Below are 26,248 nucleotides of genomic sequence, written 5' to 3'. Positions count from 1 at the left end.
AAAGAGCGTGTTTTGGTTAGATAATTTGGCAAGCGAGAGTTATTAGAGCGTGTTAATATATTTCAGTACCAAACATAGAATAGCAATCTTGAATTACATCAAGTCATAATCAAGTTGAACAACAACATTGAGAACTAGAACTAGAACCATTCAATCAATTTGTTTACAAATCTATTTCATTTTGTATATGCTTTTAAAGTAGATTGTTATTTAGTTATTTACTTTTGCAAACAAACCCTCCTTTGTGACCAAAGTACCTTGTGCAAAAAGGTATAGACTTTTGTCCCGTGTCTCTGTGGTTCGACCCTGCTTGCCTTGTACTACTTCTAGTGCCTTAAAGCAGTGTATTTGGAGTCTATTGTACCCCTTTATTTGTTGGGTCTGACACGCCTAACAATGGTGGAAATGAAATCTGTGATTCATCTAGGTGGTAGCTAGATGTTGGAAAATGTGTTTGTTGATCCAAGAGGCTATGGAATAGGATATGATGGAAGCTATATGTGTTTATATTTTGATGCAAATAACAATGTGCATTCAACCCCATTCCAAACTTTAACATTTTGAGAAATAGTATTAAGCACATTAAATAAATTAAGTTAATTAATGCAATAAACATTAATGTTCCTTGATTTTTTAAAGTTTTTCGGTTTTTCAATTGTCGTAGATCAAAAGGATCAAGCATAAGAGTAATGTGGTATATGATATTTTTTAATTGCTTTAAGTTGCAGCAAAATGCATTATATGTTGATAAAGCGTTGTACGTCTTGACATTTTGGTTGATTAATACTCATATATTTAACCAATAAGTTATCAAACTCAAATCGTTATACACATATATAATGGAAATAAATAAATTGGTTTATTCCATTAACATCTAAAAAGTAAATCGATTTGATTATTCATTAACTTTGTTATATACACACACATAATAGAAACAATAAATCATAGAAACAATAAATCAGTTTAATACACTAAACAATTTATTTATTTTATTTAATAAAAAAATAAAAAAATCCTTTAAGTTTTAGATAATGACATCAACGTTAATTGCAATATCTTTAAAAGCTTAACTAATAAATCTCAATAGAAATAACAATCGTTTGTTATGATAATAGATAAAAAATATATTCATAAAATAATAATGTCGAATATAGCTTAATGACTATGTTAAAATTAAAATAAGTTGTTATGTTGCGTTAAAAATATAGCTATATTATTGTTTTGTGTTAAAAATATAGCTATATTACAAATATATATTAATGGTAAATAATAATTTTCAATTAATTATATGATATTTAGATTAAGACGTCTTCCAAAAAAATATTCATCGTTTTTTATCACTATGTATTCTCAGTTTTGAAAAGAACGAGTGAGCTCTCATGGACTTGGATTATTGAAATTGATTTCACAAAATTGCATTTATATTCGATCATGGTTTGCTTTTCAACTTCAAAGACATTAACTGACAATCACTTATCTCTACACTTCAAATTACTATAAACTAATCCTTGAAATAAAACCAAATGATAAAACACAACTATTCATCGCCCCTCTCAACAGAAACAAACTATTCACCAAAGTTAATTAATCACCGTTTGGAAACTATTAATCACCGCCGTTTTGCGCAGGTAACGACTAGTGTATATACACTCACACACATATACATACATGTAAAGTTTATAGATGAATGCTAACAAAAAATTAATATTTTTACACTTATACAGAAAAATGAAGTAGTTGCACGGGACACCCCCCCCCCCCCCCCGGGACACTCATAGGTCTGCCCCTGTTACAGTGCAATTGAAGAAATTGGTGAGGGGAGCAAAGTCACCCAAATCCCAATCCACCCAATGCAAACATTAACCCTAGATTCATAAAGAGGCAAAAAAAGGTTGAAATATTATTGCATAGCTTAAAGAGGACTACATCTTGCATTCCATTTACCACATTGGGTCCATAAAATTATCCTAAACAACCTTTAGACCTAGAGTTTTCCAAACTCCATAGAAAACATGACAAAAAGGGACCAAATACATAAAACACCTAGATCTAGAAGCTAAATTCATAAAGATAGGAATTTTATGACTTACAGAGCTTAATGAAGTGCCGAGAAGGTTGAAACTTGATTAGATCTAGCTTCTATTGGCACCAAAGGACTTGCTTCTTCTCCAAGAATCACTAAATGCACTTAAAAAAACAAGGATGTAAATAGATTAGGGTATTATTTATTTGCACATGGTTTTGGAGGATGGAGGTTGGAAATAAGAGCAAGACGTAAAAATTAATGCCTTTAAATAAGGCCAAACCCCAAGACCTAGGGTTTAGGATGATTGCGGCTACGCGTCACGCCCAAATAAAGATGCATCACGTTCAAACCAAAACCCATTTCTCTTAAACCTTAAAAATAATTATCTTGGCAAATAAACATAGCAATAAACAAGCACTAGAAAAAATAAACTTCACATACGAAGAGTGATTGTGAGCTACAAAAGTTGTACATTTTATTTGAGAATTCAGGCAATGGTAAGGGATCATACATCCCCCAATGAGTAGTTTTTGCTTTCTTTGAAATCTGAAAAAATAATAAGGGTAATTTTCCTTACGGGTCTGTTGTGACCTGATTTCCCCCTCATCAAATTTAGTCTCATAACCATAATATTTAGAGAAACAATGGAATGTTTCCATCGGGTTTCCATGTGGAAGTATATTACCATTATCAACCAATATCATTGATTTTGTCTGATGAGTTGTTGATTCATCACTTTCAAATATTAGACCATCATCAACAACTATCTTACCTTTCTACATGACATCAACCTTATTTAAAACCCCATTGTAAGAAATAAATTGATTCAGTATCATAGCCATAGGTAATAAATTATAAAACTGGTTACACCCAATACCGGAAGACCCATTGTCACCATAACAATTTTTCCGTGCAAATCGATAAACGCCATTTTCCAAAACATGATTAACAACTAACAATTGTATTGTATTATGAGTCATATCACTAACAAAAACTAAGAAAATATATGACTATCACTATCACCAATTATCTTCATAACTATTTTAATCCAAAACATTGAAAAGACAGACAAATTTTACTAATATGTAGCCTAGACTTCGAAGTAACAACGGTAATCAACCAAAAATACTTTAAAATAACGATTATACAAACTCATTTTCAATAATCTAATGCTAAATGTGCTATCGATACACAAATTTTCTCAAATGGGAGCAAGAATGGCAAAAGAAACACCTAACTTTTCGCTCTGCAATATCCGTATGTTCCAAAATGTATTTTAGAATACACTTTTACACTATCAAATATACGATGTTAGATTATATGTCATTTCTGGTTAACCCAAACAAACTTTAATACTCCTAAATGGTGCATTCCAAACAAGATAGATTATTTTTCAAATTTTGACAAAAAAATTATTAATATTTTCATTTATATGGGTTAGTTTCCCCAAAATTAATGGTTGAATTAGGCATAAGTTAACTATGAGGGTGGAAACGGGGCTAATTACAGTAATTAAACTCCAGTGAATTTTGGGAACATATGGAACCCGAACCGGCCGCTGCTTTTGCCGGCGACACCACTTATTCATGGCCGGTGAAAGGCGTTGCTGTCTACGGAGCCGCGATAACAGCCGCGATGGCCGTCGGTTACGCCGCGCTCTATGTTCGGCCATCTGCTAAATTCAGAAGCAAAGTGGTGGGGATAATACCTGCTCGCTACGCATCATCCAGATTCCAAGGCAAGCCTCTCGTTCCAATCCTCGGAAAACCCATGATTCAGGTTTTTATTGTTACTAGGGTATCTTCCCACATCATGTAACACACACATACGTACACACAAATTAATATATCAACAACTCTCGAATCGTGTTTACTTCAATTGAGAATTACCCGAAGCTTGTGTTGATGATTATTTACACTTTCAAGGTTTAATTTATGTTATAAATTTGAACATCATTTTTGCTAACTGTTCCTTTGGGTTTTATTGATTCTTCAGAGGACTTGGGAAAGAGCGAAACTTGCTACCACATTGAGCCGATTAGGTTTGTTTCTTTCTAGGGTTTTATTAAATATACTGTGTTAATTTTTAGCTGATATACTTTTAGGGTTTAGCATGTACTTTATTTTTTTGACTTTTAACTGATATAATATTAAATAATTTATATTGTTGTATTCAACCAAATTGTTGTATTTTGTTGAAACTTTTCAAAGAACTAGACATGTTGGAAAAAAGAGTAAACTAAGTTAGACAAATTGAAAAATAGGTCCTTACTTTTTGACCTTATCGCCATCCCTTGCACAAATTATTTGTCAAAATGGATCTTTTAAAAAAGTTATCATCTACAATACAACAATTATATTCTTTCCTAAAAGTTATTATATATATAAGCTAACTTCTTTTTAAGCTAGAAAAGCAACCTCAAAAACCACCAAAAGACAATTATACCCAACTTTTCCAATGAAAAAGAGCACGATAGAGACCAAATAGAACAAGAAATCTTTAAACATCCACCATCAAAACCAAGCTTCAATCAATTGAATATTTAATTCAAGTGATTATGATTATTTAGTATTAAAATGAATATATTTGTAGAAACAAATCAACAATCAAGGATAAGCAGTAAGAAAATTAATTATTGAGATAAATGTAAAATTACTAAACTGTCCCTAGCTTTAATCTATGTTGCAGTGGTGGCTACAGATGATGAGAGGATTGCAGATTGCTGTCATGGATTTGGAGCAGATGTCATAATGACATCTCAATCTTGTCGAAATGGTAAGGTTAAATAGCATTGATTTGTTTAATATAGCATCATACTTTCATTTCTTTCTAATTGCATCATTATACTTTGAATAATTAATAATCTAGACCCAATTACAATTATAATTTACATTGCTATTTCTTGCATCAAATTTACAGGAACCGAACGTTGCAATGAGGCACTCCTAAAGCTTAAAAAGAAATATGATGTTGTTGTAAATATTCAAGGAGATGAGCCACTTATTGAGCCCGATATAATTGATGGAGTTGTCAAAGTTTTACAAGTAAGTTACAATCACATTTCTGTTTGGTATGATGGAATGGAATGACGAAGGAATGGAATTGTAATTTTTCATTCCATTCCATGGTGGTGGGAATGGAAATGGAATGCATTTGCATTTTGTAGGCAACCCCTGATGCTGTATTTAGTACTGCAGTTACATCTTTGAAAGCAGAAGATGCATGTGATCCAAATCGAGTGAAATGTGTGGTAGATAATCGTGGCTATGCAATATATTTTTCAAGGGGACTTATTCCATTTAACAAGTGAGTTACCATAATTACCCTTTTATTTTTTATTTTTGGCACAAATTGTTTAACAGAAGCTTCATGGTTGTTGATACTTGATACAGGTCAGGGAAGGTCAATCCACAGTTCCCTTATTTACTTCATCTTGGAATCCAGGTAAAGATTAAGATTTTGGGATTTTTTTTTCAAAAATTGTGTAATTAGTGATTGAAAATTTTGAATCATCGTATTTCACTTTTTCATTGCATCGTTATTGTGAAGATGCTGAAAAACACTACAATATAAAACTTTGGCAAAATACTGAAAAATCACTTGTAATCTTTACCATTTTACTGATTAAACAATATAACCATATTTATGAAAAGTCCAAGCTTTCCACTTTTGGCAAGTTTCAACTTTTTACTAATCTATCGGTTTTCATCATTAACTTTTTTTGATAATACTAATTTGGGTCCACAAGATTCCATTATTTGTCCTTATCAAAGGGTATGTTGGACATTTGTGATATAGACATATAACGTTGCAATTTTCTTAGGATTTTGGAAAGATTATATAAATAAAAGTCAATTTATAGTTATAATGTATCATTTTCCATTAACGATTTGATGGGCCATTTGGTAAACAGAGTTATGATGCAAAGTTCTTAAAGATATATCCTGAGCTTCCTCCTACTCCATTGCAAGTAGAAGAAGATCTTGAACAACTCAAAGTCCTTGAAAATGGTTACAAGATTAAGGTACCATTTTGTCAAAAATACCCTTTTCATTTGACTATATAGCCAAATATCATCTTATAAGTTTATCTATTTATTTGCTTTATACCATTTGATATATTATCAACCGTTTTAGTATATAACAAAACCTACCATTTTTTAATTTTAAATGGTAAGTTTGTTACATTAAATGATAACAAAAGAATGTTGTTTATTCAAATGGGACCCACAAAAGGGAAGAATAATGATCGTTTCATTTAGCAGGTCATCAAGGTTGATCATGATGCTCATGGCGTTGACACTCCTGAAGACGTTATAAAAATCGAATCTTTGATGCGTGAAAGAAACTTGTAGCTTTTAGGGTTAAATGCAAGAAATAACTACATACTTTTATTGATTTGATTATTATAGCATCTTACATTTCTTTTTATTACAACATTATATTTTGAAAAATATACTCAATTTTAGTATTGACCTCTAAATACATATCAATTTTCACTGCTATAATTGGATAAAAATTTCAAAACATAATGTTTAAATAAGAAAAAAGAAGTCAAACATATAAAATTTTAATTAAGTAGATTTTTTAAAATACTTTTTTTTGTTTAACCATATATTTTTTTGTTTTGTTTATCTAAGTTGAGTTTGTTTGTTTGTTTGTTTTGTTTTTTCAAATAAAACATAAAACTTTGATTCTATAAAACCACTATAATTTGGAATTTTTTCGGTCTAACAATTTGAAGAAAGATTTCTTTTCCATTTAACCATTGAAAGTTTGAATTAGAAAAAATATATATCTTTAAGACTTTAACCTAAAAAATAATCTCCCATTTGCTTTTTGCAACTCATTAATCCAAACAATATATAACTTTCATTTAGTAAGATAACTCTTCTCAATAACATAGTGATATACAAAATCGTCTTACATGGAAAACGAATGATGTTATATCCTTTAAACATCCTTCAAACGTATAAAAAGATTCTTAGAATAATATAACGGAGATATAATTAAGCTTTAAAAGCAACAAGATTAAGAACATTGTTAAGGGAGAAAAGAAGAAGCAAAAAGTAAAATATAACTGCGACAAATCCTGCAATTAGAGAAGCCGAAACATGGTGACAAAATTTAGGAACTTGGCCGCATATTGGAAGCCAACCGGCATGCGAATTCCCTTGTTTCCCCAATTGGCCTACTCCTACCGCCGCCGAGAAGCTTGATATCAAAAATGACGTTACAATCTATATGATGAAACAAAATTTATTAAGCATCTACAAAATATAAACATTGAACAAACGTGTATTTGATATTCTTTTATTATATATATATATATATATATATATATATATATATATATATATATATATATATATATATATATATATATATATATATATATATATATAAAGAAAATAAGTTTAGGCATCCAAACTCACTATATTACATCGTTTTGTATCATATATATAATATATTTTAATTGTCCAATGTTCTTATAATTTAACTTCTAACTTGATTTACTTCCAAGATTTTTATAAATTAGACATTTATCTTCTTCTTACATAATTTTCATTTTCAACTACAATATATATAACCTAGTAGATGTTCGGTAAAAAGATGTGATGTAAGAGAAAGATAATAATGAAATTTCGAATATCTTGAAAGTAAGTCAAGTTAAGGTTGAAGTTTAAGAACATTATAATGAATATATCAAACAAAATGACGTATTGTTGTATGTTTGGGTACCTAAACTTATATACCCTTAAAGGTATATTCACTTTTCATATATATATATATATATATATATATATATATATATATATATATATATATATATATATATATATATATATATATATATATTGAATTTCATAAAAACTATTATAATTTGTTTTTCTTTTTAATTAACTACCGAAAAGAATTTTTCTAGTTAAATTTAACAAAAAAATCCAGACTATAATGGTTCGTAAACAACCAAAGTTTTATATAGTGGTTTTTTATTAAAAAAAATCAAAATCTTAATTGTAAAATTAAAAAAATGTTCATTTGTTGGTTAAAATAAAAAAATCTGAAATAACGGCTTTTAATGAAACTTGGCTAATTGTTTAAGATTTTTTCCATTGGTTTTGGACTATATGTATTGGGAAATCAAACCAATATCTTGTTCATGATTTCATGGATTTTGAATTCAACAAATTCATATAGTTGATTGTTATCTTTGTTGATTTGAAAAACTAAAAACTGAAAGCCGATATGGTTAAACATAAAAATGAAATAAAATCGGTTTTGGGGACTATAAACTCAAAATTTTTGGCTTATTTTATGTTTTAGGAAAGCCTAGTCAAACCATGCCAATCCCCAAAATTTATGCATTGCTGTTAAGTAACTTGAAAACATGAAATGAGAAAATCTTGAGATACCACATCGAGAACAAGAACCGGACGCCATGACTTCTTGGGAGGAATGAAAAGTGTTGCCAAACTATAAACTGTTGTGATAATACAAACGATCACAAAATACCTACACGAAACATTTTTGTATCAATATTATATTACGCCCATCAAAAACACATGTAAAGCCATATAAAAATGTACTAGTTCATTAAACCATAAATAAGTGTAATTTGAATACATGGCCTTTTAAATTACTCTAAACAATAGTGATGTGCAAAAAAAAAAAAAAACTAAACCGAACAAAAAACTGGAAAAGATGAAAACGAAGTTGTTGTAACTTGTAAGAGACCATAAGTTTAGTTTTTTTTTTTTTAATTTTTATTAAAGCGAAACTTTAGGGTTGGGTTGTTTATATATAACTTCAGGTTCGGTTGTGTATTTATATAAGTTTAACTGATTAACTTTATTGGGAAACTTTTCTTACTCCCCATGCAAAACGAATGAAATTGCACCAACTACTAGAGCATGAATTATATGTGTTTCGTTAAATCAAATTGTTTAGATTCAACATTTACAATACATTTTGACAAAATTGTTAATCAAACATTAAAAAAAACGTTCCGATTGAATCCAAACCTGTTAAGCAGGTTCTAACCCAACTCAAATGGCTTGCCTTCCAACAACCTACTCTAATCTTTAACATTCATATCATCTTTAACAATACTAGTTAAAATATATCATAATGCATATTCAAATAAAGATTTCCAAGATCAAATTTTTATGAATACCCAGAAGAAAAAGATTATGAGAGAGGGTTTGATTTGACTTACTTGAGAGTGGGTGAGTTGTTATACTTGGCTTGAAAGGTCATACCCAAGACTTTGGCCGAGTCATGGCTTGTGAGCATAAGAAGAGCGGCTACAAAAGTTGAAGCCATAGCTATGACCCTTAGCACAATAATAGGTATCCATTGAGACTTGTTCATGGAGATCAAACCCACAAAGTTAAATCAAGAAAAATGATAGGGAGAGAGTAGAGGGAAAGTTGGAAGTTGACAAAAATATATAAAAAGATGCATACATGCTTAATGTTCTTTATAATAAGGTTTGGGTATCCCATTTTCCAAAGTACAAACTGTTAATTACAGAACAACGTACAAGTTTGAATGCATTATGTACAAGTTACTATAACATATTGTTTTGGATTTAAAAGTTATTGGCATGGAAAAGATGAAATCTCCTGATATTATGAGTGGAATAAGGTAGTTGACATGTTAGGCAAGGTTGGTACATGTGGTGTTCTTTGGTGACCTAATAACTTATTTAGTGCACACATTTCATCATTGAACATGCTACTATGTGTTTCTTACTATAAAATCTGTTTATTAAACGTACTTTTGATATTTTAATAAACAAAACTTAAATATGAGTTTTAAACTTATCAATCTTTAAATCATTACAAATAAATAAATATGTGCGTGTATGTGTATGTGGTTTTCTTTAATGGTAATCTTATGGTTCTCGCAGTTTATTTATTTTGTACTAGATTATTTTATATTCGTACGTATCATGAAGTTCTGACGATTTTCGAATATGGTTATGTGTATAATTTTATGTCACCATCATTGTATGTCGTGATGCTATCTAGAAGAAACAAAATATTATGGGATTCATTAAATGAGGAAAGTATCAAAAGGATAGTTACACTCTGTTAAACTGTTTGGTAAATTTCACATTCTGTTCTATGTAAAAAAACAAGCAACAAAAAAAAAGTTATTTACAATAATGGATCTAAATGATGATGGTATATATATTGGGAAATTAACTAAACTACCAAATTGTAAGGTAATACTATTAAAAAAACGTTTTTTTTTTTTTTTTTTTTTTTTTTTTTTAAATTTAATTTAATTTTTAAATAACCATGAAGTCAAGAATAGGTTATTTCGGACCATTTCGGACATCATAAAAATAATTTTCTAACAAAAAAGTAGATTTCAGACTAATATTTGGATTCTCGTCCGAAATATTGAACTCCAGACTGGATTCTGGATTTTGTTGGAAAAAAAAACTTTGAAGTTTCAAGAACAAGTTCGAAATCAGACAAACAATTCCTGAATTTTGAAAAATACTTTCAAAAAGTTAAAGAGGCATAGAAAATAAGAAGTATAAACAATACAAAGGGCTTAAAAACAGACGGATTGAAAAACAGTGATATTAGACACTTAGTGATGTGACGTCCAGTCTCGAAAGTGCCAATCAGAATATAACGTGCCTTCGGAATATATTATCACAAAAAAAGACGACGTCAATCGGTTCTTGGAAGGAGGTCCCGAGATGACCCTCCGATGGTCAAGTCAGTTGGTGATCGGACAGATGTATTAGGGTATTGAATATGAAGGAGACGATCCCTCGTACCTGAGGTGTGTCATCACTTATATAGTTAGGGTTTTGGATCCATGAAGTGGGACTAGCGAAACGGATTTGTTGGAGCATAGATACATTGGTCCAGCTGTCCTCTAACAGATCTCCCTGAAGGCGATTGCTGCATAATGAATATTGGTAATGGCACGGACACCTTTTGATCTAACGTCGCCCTCCATCACCAACATGTGTCTGTCGAGGGGCGACCTTTCCGTTATTGGATGGTTTGTCGACCATTAACTTGGCTTGGATAGCAGACAACAAAACAATACGATTAGGCGAGAATCTGCCTAGTGAGCAGTGACTAGGCGATGATTCAAGCCCGACAATCATTAGGTGTTGGACAAGCTTTTAGGAGCGTCTGGTTAGCGGCCAATTGGCGTTGTCACTCTCCTGTCTTAGAAATGAGCATTTTGGACCTAAGTAGAGAAAAGTTAAAAAAAAAGCAAAAAACAATTATAAAATTTCAAAATAAGTTTGGAATTTGGCATTTCCGAAAAAAAAGATTGTTTTTTAAAAACATATATTTTCATTTTTCTATAAAATTGAATAAATCAGTTTAGTTAATTTTCCTTTATAACTGGCTCTTAATATTGTTGGATAATAAAGTGTTGTTTGTTTTTTTTGAGGCAAAATATCTGCAGTTTGCGGACCACATCTGTAAACCTCTACAGTAGAAGATGTGGACCAAATGTCTGCAATCTGAAAAAAAAAAGACTGTTTGTTTTTTTAACATCTGCGAGCTACTAAAATAAACTAAAATCTAAATAACCTGATTTTTTTTAAAACTTCAAAGTGATTTTTCAATATTTTTATGACTTTGTTATAAATAATTAACGAATCTAGATCAACTTTCATGTATTATTGTATAGAAAATAAAAATAAAAATGGTATGAATTAACGTATATATTTTGTGACATCCCCAAAATCACAGCCAGAAAAGACCGGTTTGTTTATGCTTTATAAAAATCAGAGTACTTCATTTTATAAAAATGTTGCGGAATTTGTTCCCAGAAAGACATGGTAAATACGTTATTAAAACATTTTCGAAGAAACGTATTTATTTCATTTTAAAACGTTTGAGATGTCATCGTTAATACAGAAACATAAGCATAAACAGAACTTACAATTATTTACACTAGTGATCTACATCTCTTTAAATCTCTCTGTGTAATGTGACTTCATATCAACACCTGTGATATAAATAAACTGAGTGGGTCAGGTTGGGAAACCTGGTGAGTACATAGGGTTTTCAACCCACAATAATATAATTATTATTTTTAAACATCAAACAATCAACCCAATTACCCATCCCCGTTATCTTCTTTACTCTTAAGGATTTAACCTAAGAGTCATCTATCCTGCATTCGTTTATTCCGAAGTCCCTTACTTCCAGGGTTATAGGACTGGCACTAAATCCATAGCTGCCAATGTTCGTTCATAAAGCACTAATTCCATAGCTGCTATAGTCTATTCATCGGGTACTAAATCCATAGCTACCAGTCTAATAGGTACTAAGTCCATAGCTACCAATGTTCAACAGGTACTAAATCCTTAGCTACCAGCGTCTAACTAATAGGTACTAAGTCCATAGCTACCAACTCCCAACAGGTACTAAATCCATAGCTACCAACGTCTAAAAGGTATTAAGTCCATAGCCACCGGTGTTCGTCTCATAGGCACTAAGTCTATAGCTGCCAATATATACTCACGTCATCTTCTATCTCTCATCATTCATCTACCCATCTCGTACCCAACATATTCGTATATATAAAATACGTATACAGTTTAAATCCTTTAAAACATGTATAAAACGTTCATCCAACATAGACAGCAAGTATTCAAATAATATGCACACATAGCACGTAGTTTATATAAAATACTTCATATCTATATGTAAGATGAAAGGGACTATGCACTCACCTGAGTAGGTGGTGACTCAGTACTCGGACAACGCTTCGATACTCTCAAAACGATATTCCTTCGATAAAACCTAGTACCAATACCACTAGGGTTTAGTTTAACGATAACCGCGACAAATTCATTAGTCCGAGTATTATTAAGTGTTAATAATACTCGATATAATTCATTTTAATAGCCCAAATAATTATTTTAAGGACCTAATAACATTCCTATAATTATATGAAAGCTATATTAAAAATTGCGTAAGCGTAGCACACTTACAACGAATTTTATCGAAAACCGGGACCTAATTGGAGCAGCGTTTCGAAACCGAAAAACTCCTTTTTCTCGGGACTCCGGGAGCCTCGGGGCTTCCCTAGGGTGCTAGGGAGGTTCCCTAGGGTTTGGAGATGTTTAGAACACTTAGAGAGAGAAAGAAGTTAGAGAGAGAGTGAAGAAAGGTGTGAAAATGAAGGAAAAATTGGGCCCCTTTTATAGCCCTGCGAGGCCTCGGTACGCTGGGCGTACCTCGGACCTACACGGGGTGTAGTCATCGGATAAGAGCTCCAGCGAGGTTCCAGCTGTCTCTCACTCGGAATAGATCAGGGCGAAGGTACACGGCGCGTACTGGCTTCGGACGCGGGGCGTAAGCGAGGGCGACGTGTTATTTATCCGAAGCGAGATCTGATCAACGATGGACGGCCCACAATGCGCCACGTCATCAGCTCCTTATCAGCCTTCGCAAATTGCATTCTCGACTTCTAAAAATCATAACTTTCGCATACGAGCTCCGTTTTCGACGTTCTTTATATCCACGCGAAGGTGGGAACGTACTCTACAACTTTCGTTTAGACTTCGTCGGCTAATTTTGGCTCGATTTTAAATTTTATATTATTAACGGGCCGGGACACGATTTGGTCCGTTAAATCCTCATAACTTCTTTATCCGACATCCGTTTTCGCCCATCTTTTTCTCGTTACGCTACTCTCAACGAGATCTTCGATTCTCGTTTAGGTCGTGTCGGCTAAAAACCGCTCGATCAAATATTCGAATTTCGGGCTGTACACTGCTAGTCCGAAACTTCGAAAAATCATAATTTCTTCATACGAAGTCAGATTTGGGCGTTCTTTTTATCGATGTTCTTAGTTTAACATATTCTACGACTTCCGTTTAGATCGCTAAGGCTAAATCTCGCTCTATCGTAAATTCATTATTTACGCTTTCCGGTATCGTGCCGGTTCTGTCGCGAAACTTCGACGGGTCATAACTTCTTCGTTATAACTCGAATTTCGACGTTCTTTATATGTACGGAAACCTTGTGACATACTCTACAACTTGGTTAAGATTATTTATTCTAAATAATCTTTTGTCGAAAAGTCGTTTTCGACCCTTATTGCCTCTAATTTGACTAGCCCGGATCTACGGGCGTTACATATTTGATAAAAACCAACAACGTTGGTTGCAAAGTTATAACTAAATATTATAATTAATGATCAAAGAATTTGATACATAAATGGATGAAAATAAACTTCGATTTTTTCAATTAAATCCATTAAAAAACATACCATAAATATTTTCTCGAGAAATTGACGATACTATATTAAATAATGTTTTACAAAATTCGGCAAAAAAATATAAGAATATATTATGATTTTTTTTTTCATATTTATATAAACAATTTCAACGACTATTATTGTAATAAATCTTTATTTATAAATTTGTCAAAAATATCATGTTTGTATCGTCGAACGTTTTTTTTAAGTTTTATAATTTTTTTTCAAATTATTTATCATTAGTAAAGTTGGAAAAAATATAAATTAAAAAGAAAACTTGAAAAAAATAAAGATATATATGTTTTTTTAGGCTAGAAGATGCGGAAGATGTTATAAGACTTTGGTCCACATCTGCGCCAAGAAGAGGGCGCACATAGATTTTTAGGTCTGCAGTCTTCAAAAAAACAAACAATCTGCGAAAACTAATGTCTGCGCGTGGTCTGCACGAAGCAGACAGAAGAAGCCACGCAGATTTGCAGACAAAAAAGAAACACTACCAAAGTTATGAAACCGTTAAAAACTAAAAGTATAATGGTTCATTTCGATTAAAATGTGATATAGAAATTTAAATATGTAATAGTGAGCTTTTATGAAAAAAATCAAATTAGAAAAAACAAGTTTATTGGGAGACACTTCAAATATTTTTGCCAGACACTTCAAATAGTTTTGTTAAATACAGATAGTATATGTTATCTCCATTTATACTCATAGCGGATGGTCAATTAACCTGATCCATTTTGACCAACACACCAATTACTTATTTTTATCAAATTGCCATATATACTAGTTCATTAGGCTTTTTAAATCTCAAGTTTAATATGTTAAATGAAATAAAAAAATAGTTCAACCAATTTAATGTACTAAACATATCATCTATTATGATACTATATTGAATTCAACTTAGACATCATATATAATCGATTACGTGAAACAAGAATTTAGTTACATAACTACGTTAATAGGTAGAAAAATGATGTGGAAAGTTTTGTGCAGCCTTTTTGTATGTATGAAATGGGCTTCTTGTAAAAATCAGGGCAAAATATAGTTACTTACACCTAATTTTACCTTTCTTTTTAATTTATATAGTTATTTGGATCATACATCAGGCATAAAGTTGCATTATTTACTTGTACAGTACTACCTAATAATGCATGTCAAAAAATGAGCTTGTTTCTCCAATTCTTCTGTTGTAATGAAACATGGATTTTGATCTTCCTAACCCAACTTTACAGCAGCAAAGCCCATTGGGCCTGACTCCACAGCAGCTTCGGGCGTTTAGACTGTTTCTGTCTTTGGGTCTGGATCCGCTACTGGGCTATTTTCAAGACAAGGCCGTGCAGCCCAATGAAGGCCCGCCTTATTTGTCATAATTGAGCGATGTACGAAATAGTCAATATAGTTCGGGGGTTAGATTTGTAATTTACTTCGAATTTTTTGAATATGAATTACAAATCTACCCCTGAACACCGCCATTCTCTCAATAAAACTCATTTATAGCCAGCCGTCTACGCATTTGTCTCGCTCTCGACACTGCGACCTGCCGAGAGACCCTAAAACCCTCTCTGCTTCCCCGACCCATTGCTTTCCTTAAAAATCTGTGATCAATCATCTCGATTTTGATTGGGAAAAGGCTTTCTAAAAGATTTCGTTATGGATTTGGAAGAAGAGTATGATCAAGGATACAACGACGAGGAAGAAGATATAACCCAAGAGGATGCTTGGGCAGTTATCAGTTCTTACTTCGAAGAAAAGGGTCTTGTTCGTCAACAACTCGATTCATTTGATGAGTTTATTCAGAATACTATGCAGGAAATTGTGGACGAATCTGCAGATATCGAGATCCGACCCGAATCCCAGCACAATCCGGGTCACCAGCCTGATTTTGCCGAGGTTCGTTTTGGATTCTCTTTCTGTATATAGTTACAGTTCCTCTGTAGGGTTAAGAGTTCAGTTTTGGAGCATAAATTGTTTAAATTGGTTGTTTCAAATTGAACATGGTAACCAAGCTTGGTATTCTCAATTCTAGGGTTTCAAGTATTGTTTTGTTTTCGGAGGGAAAAGCACTGTAGACCTCTTGAAATTGATTGGTTCACGAAACTTTCTGAATGTAACTGGAAATTGTCCGACTTGATGGAGCTCTAGAATCAGATAGTAATAGTCCCATAGTTGAATTATCAAAATGTAAGGATGCTTTGCAAGATTCTAGGGTTATCTGAGTAAAGACTTCTAAAATCCAGTTTGAATTCAATTGAACTATTGTGAAACTAGTGGGAAAAAAGTACTTCTAAATGAGTGGGATTCACATTCTATATTAAACAAAATCCAACAACTGAATTATCAAAACATTGTACATTTTCAAGGAAATTGCACTTCGAGTGAACGGAAAAGTGCATACATTCATGTGATGTATTTGAATATTTGATATATCCTTCTTGATTCACTTGCAGACAATCTATAAGATCAGCTTTGGTCAGATTTATCTGAGTAAGCCAATGATGACAGAGTCAGATGGTGAAACCGCCACATTGTTTCCAAAGGCAGCAAGGCTGAGGAATCTGACGTATTCTGCACCATTGTATGTCGACGTTTCAAAGAGGGCTATAAAGAAAGGGCATGATGGTGAAGAAGTTACAGAAACTCAAGATTTTGCTAAAGTCTTCATTGGAAAGGTATGGATATTGCAAAATGAAATCTTGGTAAACTAAACTGCAAGTGTTGAATCCTGTAATCATATTTTATGACACATTTCAGGTTCCTATAATGCTTCGATCAAGTTACTGTACATTATTTCAGAATTCAGAAAAGGATTTGACTGAACTTGGAGAGTGCCCATATGATCAAGGTGGATATTTCATCATCAATGGGAGTGAAAAGGTTCTAATTGCTCAAGAGAAAATGAGCACCAATCATGTGTATGTATTTAAGAAGAGGCAACCTAATAAATATGCTTATGTGGGAGAAGTTCGTTCAATGGCAGAATCTCAAAATAGGCCACCAAGTACCATGTTTGTTCGCATGCTTTCTCGGACTAGTGCCAAAGGGGTATGAATCTTTTACCTTAAATATGAGAAACAGCAATTTACTTTCATTTATTTGTTTGTTATAGCATTCTAATTTCTTCTTTTCCTATTACATCATGTGCTTTAAAAAATCTATCCAGTGTATAGCAATGTTGTCCAAATACAAACAATTTTCACTGCTATAACTAGATAGATTTTTCGAAGTGCAATGTTTTAGTAAGAAACAAACTTGAAGTAAGATGCTATGATAAACAAATAAATCAAAGTATGTGGTTATATCTGTTAAATTGACATTTTTTTTTTCAATTGCAGGGCTCCTCGGGTCAATATATTCGTGCTACCCTTCCATATATCCGAATTGAAATTCCTATCATTATAGTGTTTCGAGCACTGGGATTTGTTGCTGATAAAGATATATTAGAACACATTTGTTATGATTTTGCTGATACTCAAATGATGGAGTTGCTGAGACCATCACTAGAAGAAGCTTTTGTAATACAAAATCAACAAGTAAGATCACTTGGAAGGAAATTCTTGCCTCTTGATTTCAAAATTAAATGGTTAATCTTTTATCTTTTCTTGCTTTCTTCTATTGCAGGTGGCACTAGATTACATTGGGAAAAGAGGTGCCACTGTTGGTGTCACGAAAGAGAAGAGAATAAAGTACGCTTTTTGTTCATGGCATTTTAATAATTAATATCTTCCTTTTTGTTATCATATTATCTATGTTTACAATATTTGTTGATTAACAGGTATGCCCGTGATATTCTTCAAAAAGAAATGCTTCCTCATGTGGGTGTTGGAGAGTATTGTGAAACAAAGAAAGCATACTACTTTGGGTAAACCTTATTTTTTTCCTACATGACATGCATTGTTTATGGTATGTTTCTAGTTTTTATGTAGAAGTAACATGTTTTTACTTTCATCAGTTATATTATCCACCGACTTTTGTTATGTGCTCTTGGTCGGAGGGCTGAGGATGATAGGGATCATTATGGAAACAAGAGGCTGGATCTTGCTGGCCCATTGCTTGGGGGCCTATTTAGAATGGTGAGGTTTTAATTTTTATTTTATTTTCTTGGATTATTCTATTGCTATGTTACCTATGTATATGCATATAACAACTTATTGCCTCTCTTGTTAATGTAGCTCTTCCGGAAGTTAACCAGAGACGTAAGAGGATATGTTCAGAAGGTATTTTAATTAATTCTAAATTCAATTTTCTGAAACTCATAATTTCGTGTTATTAGTTATTGAATTTTCTTGTTCGATAATCTGCAGTGTGTAGACAATGGGAAGGATGTTAATCTGCAATTTGCAATTAAAGCAAAAACGATAACAAGTGGGCTTAAATATTCACTTGCTACTGGGAATTGGGGGCAAGCAAACGCAGCTGGAACCAGGGCTGGTGTTTCACAGGTTAGATTCTATGGTTTATAAATTACAATTAGTTTTCTTTTTCTTAATAAAAAAACTGGTAAGACAAGGGGTTGTTTGAAATTTAAGTTTCTTTTTCTAACATATTGTTCATGGAATTTTCAGGTGTTGAATCGCTTGACATATGCATCTACATTGTCACATTTACGAAGACTCAATTCACCCATAGGACGTGAAGGTAAATTTTCTTTTTTGTTGTATTATTGTTTCTTGCTCTGTATTTCAATGGTGCATGATGCTTTTTATATTAGCTTGTCTTAAATGTAGTTGTTTTAATATATAAATAGGAAAATTGGCGAAACCAAGGCAGCTGCATAACTCACAATGGGGAATGATGTGTCCTGCAGAAACCCCTGAAGGGCAGGTTAGTAATTTACTTTTGTTATGATCTAGTCATATCTGAATTCAAATGGTAACATTATGTTTATGGTTGTTGTTGTAGGCTTGTGGACTGGTGAAGAATCTTGCATTGATGGTTTACATAACTGTGGGGTCAGCTGCATACCCAATTCTTGAATTTTTGGAAGAATGGGGTACAGAAAATTTTGAGGTAAACATTAAGATCATTTATCTTGGTATAAATTCTTTCTTTATTTAATAAAAGCTAATAATTTACTTCAAATTTAGGAAATATCTCCTGCTGTGATCCCTCAAGCTACAAAGATCTTTGTGAATGGTCTCTGGGTGGGAATTCATCGTGACCCAGACATGTTGGTGAGAACATTAAGGAGATTGAGAAGACGAGTGAGTAAAATCCTTTTAATTTTTTTCTTCATAATTCGTCTTAAATTAAATTACTCTTTTGGCAAAATCTTTTTATATGAATGAGTTGTTAAAAATGTTCAGGTTGATGTGAACACGGAAGTTGGAGTTGTGCGAGATATTCGTTTAAAAGAACTTCGAATATATACAGATTATGGTCGTTGCAGTCGCCCGCTTTTCATTGTTGAAAAGCAAAGACTTTTAATAAAAAAGAAAGATATCCAAAAGCTCCAACAAAGGGTAAGTCTCTTGAGTTTTGTAATTTTGTAACTTTTTTATGGTTTATTATCTTAATAACATCTTGTTTGTAATTATGGATTCACAGGAAACCCCAGAAGATGGTGGGTGGCATGATCTTGTATCAAATGGATTCATTGAGTATATTGATACAGAAGAGGAAGAGACCACTATGATTTCCATGACCATTAATGTAAGCAACAATACATGATACGAAGTTTGTTCTGTTTTTATGTTTAAGAAATATTTAAGAAAATAACTTGGGAAATGGATGTGATGTAGGATCTTGTAAGTGCAAGGGAAAATCCAGGTGAATCCTATTCAGACACTTACACACATTGCGAAATCCATCCATCCTTGATCTTGGGTGTTTGTGCCTCAATTATACCATTTCCTGACCACAACCAGGTAAGTTTCTATTCTAAATTATTATTGTTACATAATTATTATATTTATGTTGTGGGATCATTAATATTTAAATTTTGTTTTATGTGTCAACAAACAGTCTCCACGTAATACGTATCAATCAGCCATGGGTAAGCAAGCTATGGGAATTTACGTCACCAACTTCCAGTTTCGTATGGTATGCAACACATTTATTCTTTTTCATCACTCTTAAATGCAAGAAATAGCAATGTACTTTCAAATTAGTATGTCCTGATAAGAAACAGATTAAACGAATGCTATAATACACAGATAAATGAAAGTACGTTGCTATACATTGTATTTAACTCTTTCACAAAACTCATGTTTTTTTTAAATGGTTTTGTTGTGAATCTGTTTCATTTTAGGATACATTGGCCTACGTGCTTTATTATCCCCAAAAACCTCTTGTAACTACTCGAGCAATGGAGCACTTACACTTCCGACAGCTTCCAGCTGGCATTGTGCGTATTTCCTATATGTTACATATATATTTTTTTATTTTTTATTATCATATCTGAATACCATCCCTGAGTTTCTATTTTCTCTTCTGTTAGAACGCGATTGTGGCAATTTCCTGTTATTCTGGATATAACCAAGAAGATTCCGTTATCATGAACCAGTCCTCGATAGACCGTGGCTTCTTCAGATCACTCTTCTTCCGTTCTTACAGGTTCTTTACTTGCTCAAAAGACATAAATACCCTCCCTCCAGTCCATAGCCTACAAAAATTCACGTACATGTTTTTTTTTACAGGGACGAAGAGAAGAAGATGGGGACACTTGTGAAGGAAGATTTCGGTCGTCCCGATAGAGCTAATACCATGGTAAAATACACCAAACCATTGTGTTTTTCGTTTCTTTTCCAAAACAAATATTTTAACTTTTTTTAAATACAGGGCATGCGACATGGTTCTTATGATAAATTGGATGATGATGGTCTTGCTCCTCCTGTGAGTAGTACTGTCTGTTTAGAGTTGAGGGTTTAGATTTTAGTTTTTTTTCCATCTGTACTAAAAACGCACACACTCATGATTGTTATAATGTAGGGGACAAGAGTCGGTGGTGAGGACGTGATTATTGGGAAGACAACACCAATTGCTCAAGATGATGCTCAAGGGCAAGCCTCCAGATACACTCGCCGTGATCACAGTACAAGCTTACGTCATAGTGAAACCGGAATGGTTGATCAGGTACTGCCCGGTTTCCCTGCCCGGCTGCCCGTGTTTTTGAATTGTTGGTTTAGTCGTTAAATTTGGTAACTGGGCTGCTGCAGGTTCTGCTGACAACAAATGCTGATGGGTTGAGATTTGTGAAAGTGAGGGTGAGGTCAGTGAGGATCCCACAGATTGGAGATAAGTTTAGCAGTAGACATGGTCAAAAGGGAACGGTTGGAATGACTTACACGCAAGAAGACATGCCATGGACTGTGGAGGGAATCACTCCTGATATCATTGTCAATCCTCATGCTATTCCTTCTCGTATGACAATTGGTCAACTCATCGAGTGTATTATGGGCAAAGTTGCTGCTCATATGGGCAAAGAAGGAGATGCCACTCCCTTCACCGATGTCACCGTAAGTACTTTCACAACTAATAGCAACCTACTTCCATTGATTTGTTGTAGAATGAAAAAAATGACATTTTGGTTTGATGCTTGCAGGTGGATAACATCAGTAGAGCGCTTCACAAGTGCGGTTACCAAATGCGTGGGTTCGAGACTATGTACAACGGTCACACTGGCCGACGGCTAACCGCCATGATATTCCTGGGGCCCACTTACTACCAAAGACTGAAACATATGGTGGACGACAAGATCCATTCACGTGGACGCGGTCCCGTCCAGATCCTGACCCGCCAGCCCGCGGAGGGCCGGTCACGTGACGGTGGGCTCCGGTTTGGTGAAATGGAGCGCGACTGCATGATTGCGCATGGTGCGGCCCATTTCCTTAAAGAACGACTCTTTGACCAGAGTGATGCGTATCGGGTTCATGTCTGTGAGCGCTGTGGCTTGATTGCAATTGCTAATATCAAAAAGAGTTCCTTCGAGTGTAGAAGTTGCAAGAATAAAACCGATATCGTTCAGGTATGTGACTATCATCCCATCCCGTTAATTAATGTATTTATTATTATTTTTTAATTATTTTATGGTATATGTAGGTGCATATTCCATATGCTTGCAAGTTGTTGTTCCAAGAGCTTATGTCTATGGCGATTGCACCTAGGATGCTTACCAAAGATGTGAAGCAAGCGAAAGATAGCAAGAAGAAAGGGGCTTGAGTTGAGATGATATGGTGCCAACTTGTGATGTAATGATTTTTACGGGATTTTGAATGGTTGAGCGAGAAGTCTAATTAATGTATACTAATTTTCTTTACTATTATATAGTAAACCTACTTTATATCGTACAATACAGAATTTGAGAATTTTTAAGCTGAATTGTTTCTACTTTGTTAAAAATGTTTTTGAGAGTTTAATGGACTAGAATTATGTTGATATTATAAAGCAAAATAACAGTATGTTTAGGTCTTGGTCTTCTTTAAACAAGTCCACTTTTATAGTTTGAGATATTTTTCATGTAGTGAGGATAATGATGCGGAATTGCTTATCTATGTGTCAAAGAAAGTAGGCCTTTAATTAAATTAAATCATGAGGTAGCATGTAGATACTACTAACTAGAGAAAAGACTACTATTAGTAGGGATGTCAACGGGGGCAAACGGGGCGGGGAGTGCATCTCCCGCCCCCGCCACCGAATCCCCTTTGTTACCCCCGCCTCCGCCCCTGATTAATTTTGGGCTACTTCTTTTTGGGCTAAAAGAATGTGTTATTTAGGCTAAAATAAGCTATTTTTTAGGTAACAAATAATTATTTATAGCAAAATTTTATATGTTAAAAATAAAAAAGTTATGACATTTAAAAAAATTATACTAACAGTTTAAAAACATGTTTTTTGATGAATTTTGGAAGCTCAAAATCATGTTATAGTTTATTATATTTATATAATTAATATATGTAAATATATGTGTAATTTATTAACGGGGTCCCCATGGGGATTTCGGGACGGGATTGCCTACCCCTGCCCCCGCCCCCGAAATTAAAACGGGGATTAGCCTTGCCCCCATGTTTGGTGGTCAAACCAACAAATGATGGGATAAAATAATATTAATAAAACTCTAATCACTGCTATTTCTAACACTAAAAATAGTATAGAGTAAGCAGGGTCGGTCTACAGAGATACGGGACTTTTTATCTTGCCATATTTTCACACATAATACAAGTAATATTAAAATGGGGGGTTTGTATTTAAACTTGAATTAAACTTCATAAATAAGAAAGATTGAAAACAAACGTAGTAAAAGAAGTACATTTCCGATTCTGACTCTTATATATGTATTATGTTGAAAGATGTAATATGATTATAACTCATGTTCAATCTAGGTTGGTAAGTTGGATATTAATAAGCTCTAATATCCAATTTGGCAAAGGTATTTTATTCAAAATAAGCTCTTTAAATAAAACTTCATTTAATTGATTCAACCTAAATAAGCTCTTGCATTAAATCATTAAATGACATTAGGTTCTTGCACTAATTACCAACAATGTTTAACATTCCTCTTAAGCTTGGGAATATAAACATTTAATCTTTGATTGCACTAATTTTGATCTAATTACAACCAAGTAAGTGGGTGTTACTAACATCAAATCATAAAACATATACGAATTTCATGATTTGATTAACTAGATTGAATAGAACCCTAGTTCATTGATCAAGTGAAAAAGAGAACTAACCAAACACATGATTAAGATCAAATCAAAGATTACTAGATGTTAAACACAAGTTAAATTCAAATCATAGCCTAACAACACATACTTAAGAATCCAGATTCGGAAATGATAATAAAATCAACCACACATATCTAGGTTGGAATACAAATCAAACAAGTTTAAACTTCAAATTGACTTACAAAAAGAAATTAAAGTGTTTTCCAAGTGTTAATCTACTTGTAAAGGCTCTGAAAATCGTCTCTTCTCCTCCCAAAATCCGACCTAACTCCCATCAAAACTGATTGTCTGAATTATAAAAAGACAAAACCACTTTAAAAACTGCCGAGACGTTTACACGGCCCGTGTAAACCAAAGGGTTCCATTTACACGGCCGTGTAAACAAGAAAAGTAGAATGCTTAATTCTTCCAGATCTTCGAAGTAGAATGTCCTTGCATATACGTTTACACGGCCCGTGTAAATTATAGGTATACATTTACACGGCCGTGTAAACTCCTGTGAAGCCAAATTCTTCATTTCTTAATTCTCTCTCTTCAAAGCTCCAAAACTTCTACAACTTTGTCTCCAACTCTTGATAACTTCCTCCAACAAGATCCAACCTTCATAAGTCCCTAAAATATCCTAAAAGCGTGTGAATGGAATTGCATCATGAAAAATCCCGAAAATATACAAAATGCATGAGTTTAAACCTAAATGTAATGCACTTTTATGAACTAAAACTATAAAAATGAATGCATGAAATGCACCTAACGCCCCACCCCCGTCCCCGCCCCCGATTTTTTTAAAAAAAATCCCCCAAACGGGACGGGGCCCCCACGGGAACGGGGTCCCACGGGACTTTTTGACATCCCTAACTATTAGAACTGATTTACTAATCACGCATTGTATTATTGTACAACAATTAGATATGTTAAATGTATAAGATTGAGTGATACTTTAGCCTGACCAATTTTCCGCTAATATAGTATTTTACCGTGCAACATTTCAGATAAAATAATTGTTGTGTTACATGAAATAATCAAGATGTAGTGATAGGTTCATTATGTTACATTAGTGTCTTTGAAGCACAAAGATACTGCCCTAGAAGTAAGAAGCTATAGTGATAGGATCACACTGATTAAGGCAATTATAGAAGAGGAGTTCTTGAAGGTCGTGGGCGCCTATGCCTCACATGCTGCGTCAGAGGAATCGGAAAATTTTCATTTTTCGATTTATTAGATGACACACTTAGGAACATCCCAGAGGATCAACGAGTTGTATTAAGAGAGACTTTAATGGTCACACACACACAATATATATATATATATATATATATATATATATATATATATATATATATAGAGAGAGAGAGAGAGAGAGAGAGAGAGAGGATACACGAAAGTGCATGGGGTATTTTGATACTAGGAACGAAAATGCTCACTTCTTGAGTTTGCTAATTGCTATTGCACAGGATTTGGTGATCTCAAACTCCTTTTTCAAAAAGGGGGATATATATTTGATCAAGTTGTCAAATGACTAAAATACCTTTTAATGGGTCAACTCTTCATTCAAGCTCAAAATATCCTAAAAAATATCTAAGTGAATTTAGGATGCCAACGTAGACCAAAGGAAAGAGTCAGACGTGAAACACAATAAATCACAAAGGTAAAACAGAACGACTAGAGAACGCATTGCGTCTACAGAACATATTGTATATTGGGTCTTTTTGTTTCCCATTTAGCTATCCAACTTTCAGTAAAACTCCAAAATGATTTCAGTAACTGAAAAGACTTCAAAGGAAAGTTTTAACACTCCAAATGAAGTTATAATAAGGATTCCCACTGGTTTATTTCCTTGGAATAAGCATCTAACATCAAATTATTACACAACTTCACCTAAAAGCTTAATGAGCACAAAAGGCTCAATTCACATCAAAATCACTACATGTGATTTATGGAATAAATAAAAAGGGACAATACCAATAACAAGATTCAAACCACAAGATGAGTAGATAAATAAGGTGTTGAGACCTTAATCATCCATTAACATTGATATGTATGTTTCCTAATCTTCATAGGATTCAATAGCAAAAACTAGACATGAAGGTTAAATTATAACAATGTACTTACACTGGAGACAAAAATTAGAGATCATTAATGATCAAGATATTCTCAAATCACCCTTGATGCAAAGGTGCACCAAAATACATAAAACGTCATCATGGGACAAAGAACGTCACATTGATCTTGGAATGTAAAACATATTCTAGACATACCACCAAACTTATATCATTGTTTGGAAATATGGATCTTGATCT

General features: G+C 33.2%; 3 protein-coding genes across 4 annotated transcripts; 2 read left to right on the top strand and 1 right to left on the bottom strand.

Annotated features, from left to right (window-relative positions):
* Positions 1–3,494: 3,494 nt before the first annotated feature.
* LOC111892685 (3-deoxy-manno-octulosonate cytidylyltransferase, mitochondrial) lies at positions 3,495–6,533 on the top strand. Of its 2 annotated transcripts, none has more exons than XM_052765298.1 (8): positions 3,495–3,805; positions 4,022–4,067; positions 4,715–4,801; positions 4,946–5,070; positions 5,193–5,332; positions 5,419–5,470; positions 5,940–6,050; positions 6,288–6,533. In XM_052765298.1, the coding sequence occupies exons 1-8, from the start codon at positions 3,566–3,568 to the stop codon at positions 6,378–6,380; spliced, it is 894 nt and encodes a 297-aa protein (XP_052621258.1). In that variant the 5' UTR covers positions 3,495–3,565; the 3' UTR covers positions 6,381–6,533. The 2 variants fall into 2 exon arrangements, with proteins under 2 accessions (XP_052621258.1, XP_023744506.1); XM_023888738.3 differs by having other exon boundaries at positions 3,497–3,805; positions 6,291–6,533.
* A 345-nt stretch (positions 6,534–6,878) lies between these two features.
* Positions 6,879–9,458, bottom strand: LOC111892687 (CASP-like protein 1C1). Its single transcript, XM_023888739.3, has 3 exons — positions 9,245–9,458; positions 8,442–8,541; positions 6,879–7,265 (listed from the first exon to the last, which is right to left on the bottom strand). The coding sequence occupies exons 1-3, from the start codon at positions 9,397–9,399 to the stop codon at positions 7,035–7,037; spliced, it is 486 nt and encodes a 161-aa protein (XP_023744507.1). The 5' UTR covers positions 9,400–9,458; the 3' UTR covers positions 6,879–7,034.
* Positions 9,459–15,788: 6,330 nt separating this feature from the next.
* Positions 15,789–22,662, top strand: LOC111892690 (DNA-directed RNA polymerase II subunit RPB2). The gene is made up of 25 exons (XM_023888741.3): positions 15,789–16,179; positions 16,737–16,958; positions 17,041–17,331; positions 17,622–17,819; positions 17,908–17,972; positions 18,062–18,148; positions 18,239–18,359; positions 18,459–18,503; positions 18,591–18,728; positions 18,852–18,924; positions 19,034–19,110; positions 19,189–19,296; positions 19,374–19,490; positions 19,593–19,748; positions 19,834–19,938; positions 20,028–20,153; positions 20,251–20,328; positions 20,537–20,632; positions 20,726–20,841; positions 20,925–20,994; positions 21,067–21,120; positions 21,217–21,360; positions 21,444–21,743; positions 21,830–22,252; positions 22,327–22,662. Exons 1-25 carry the CDS (start codon positions 15,940–15,942, stop codon positions 22,444–22,446), a joined length of 3,570 nt encoding a protein of 1,189 aa, XP_023744509.1. The 5' UTR covers positions 15,789–15,939; the 3' UTR covers positions 22,447–22,662.
* Positions 22,663–26,248: the final 3,586 nt, after the last annotated feature.

This window comes from Lactuca sativa, chromosome 7 (assembly GCF_002870075.4).
Source record: "Lactuca sativa cultivar Salinas chromosome 7, Lsat_Salinas_v11, whole genome shotgun sequence".
NCBI lineage: Eukaryota > Viridiplantae > Streptophyta > Magnoliopsida > Asterales > Asteraceae > Lactuca > Lactuca sativa.
Note: the sequence above shows the minus strand (reverse complement) of the source record. Positions and strands in the feature narration are given on the sequence as shown.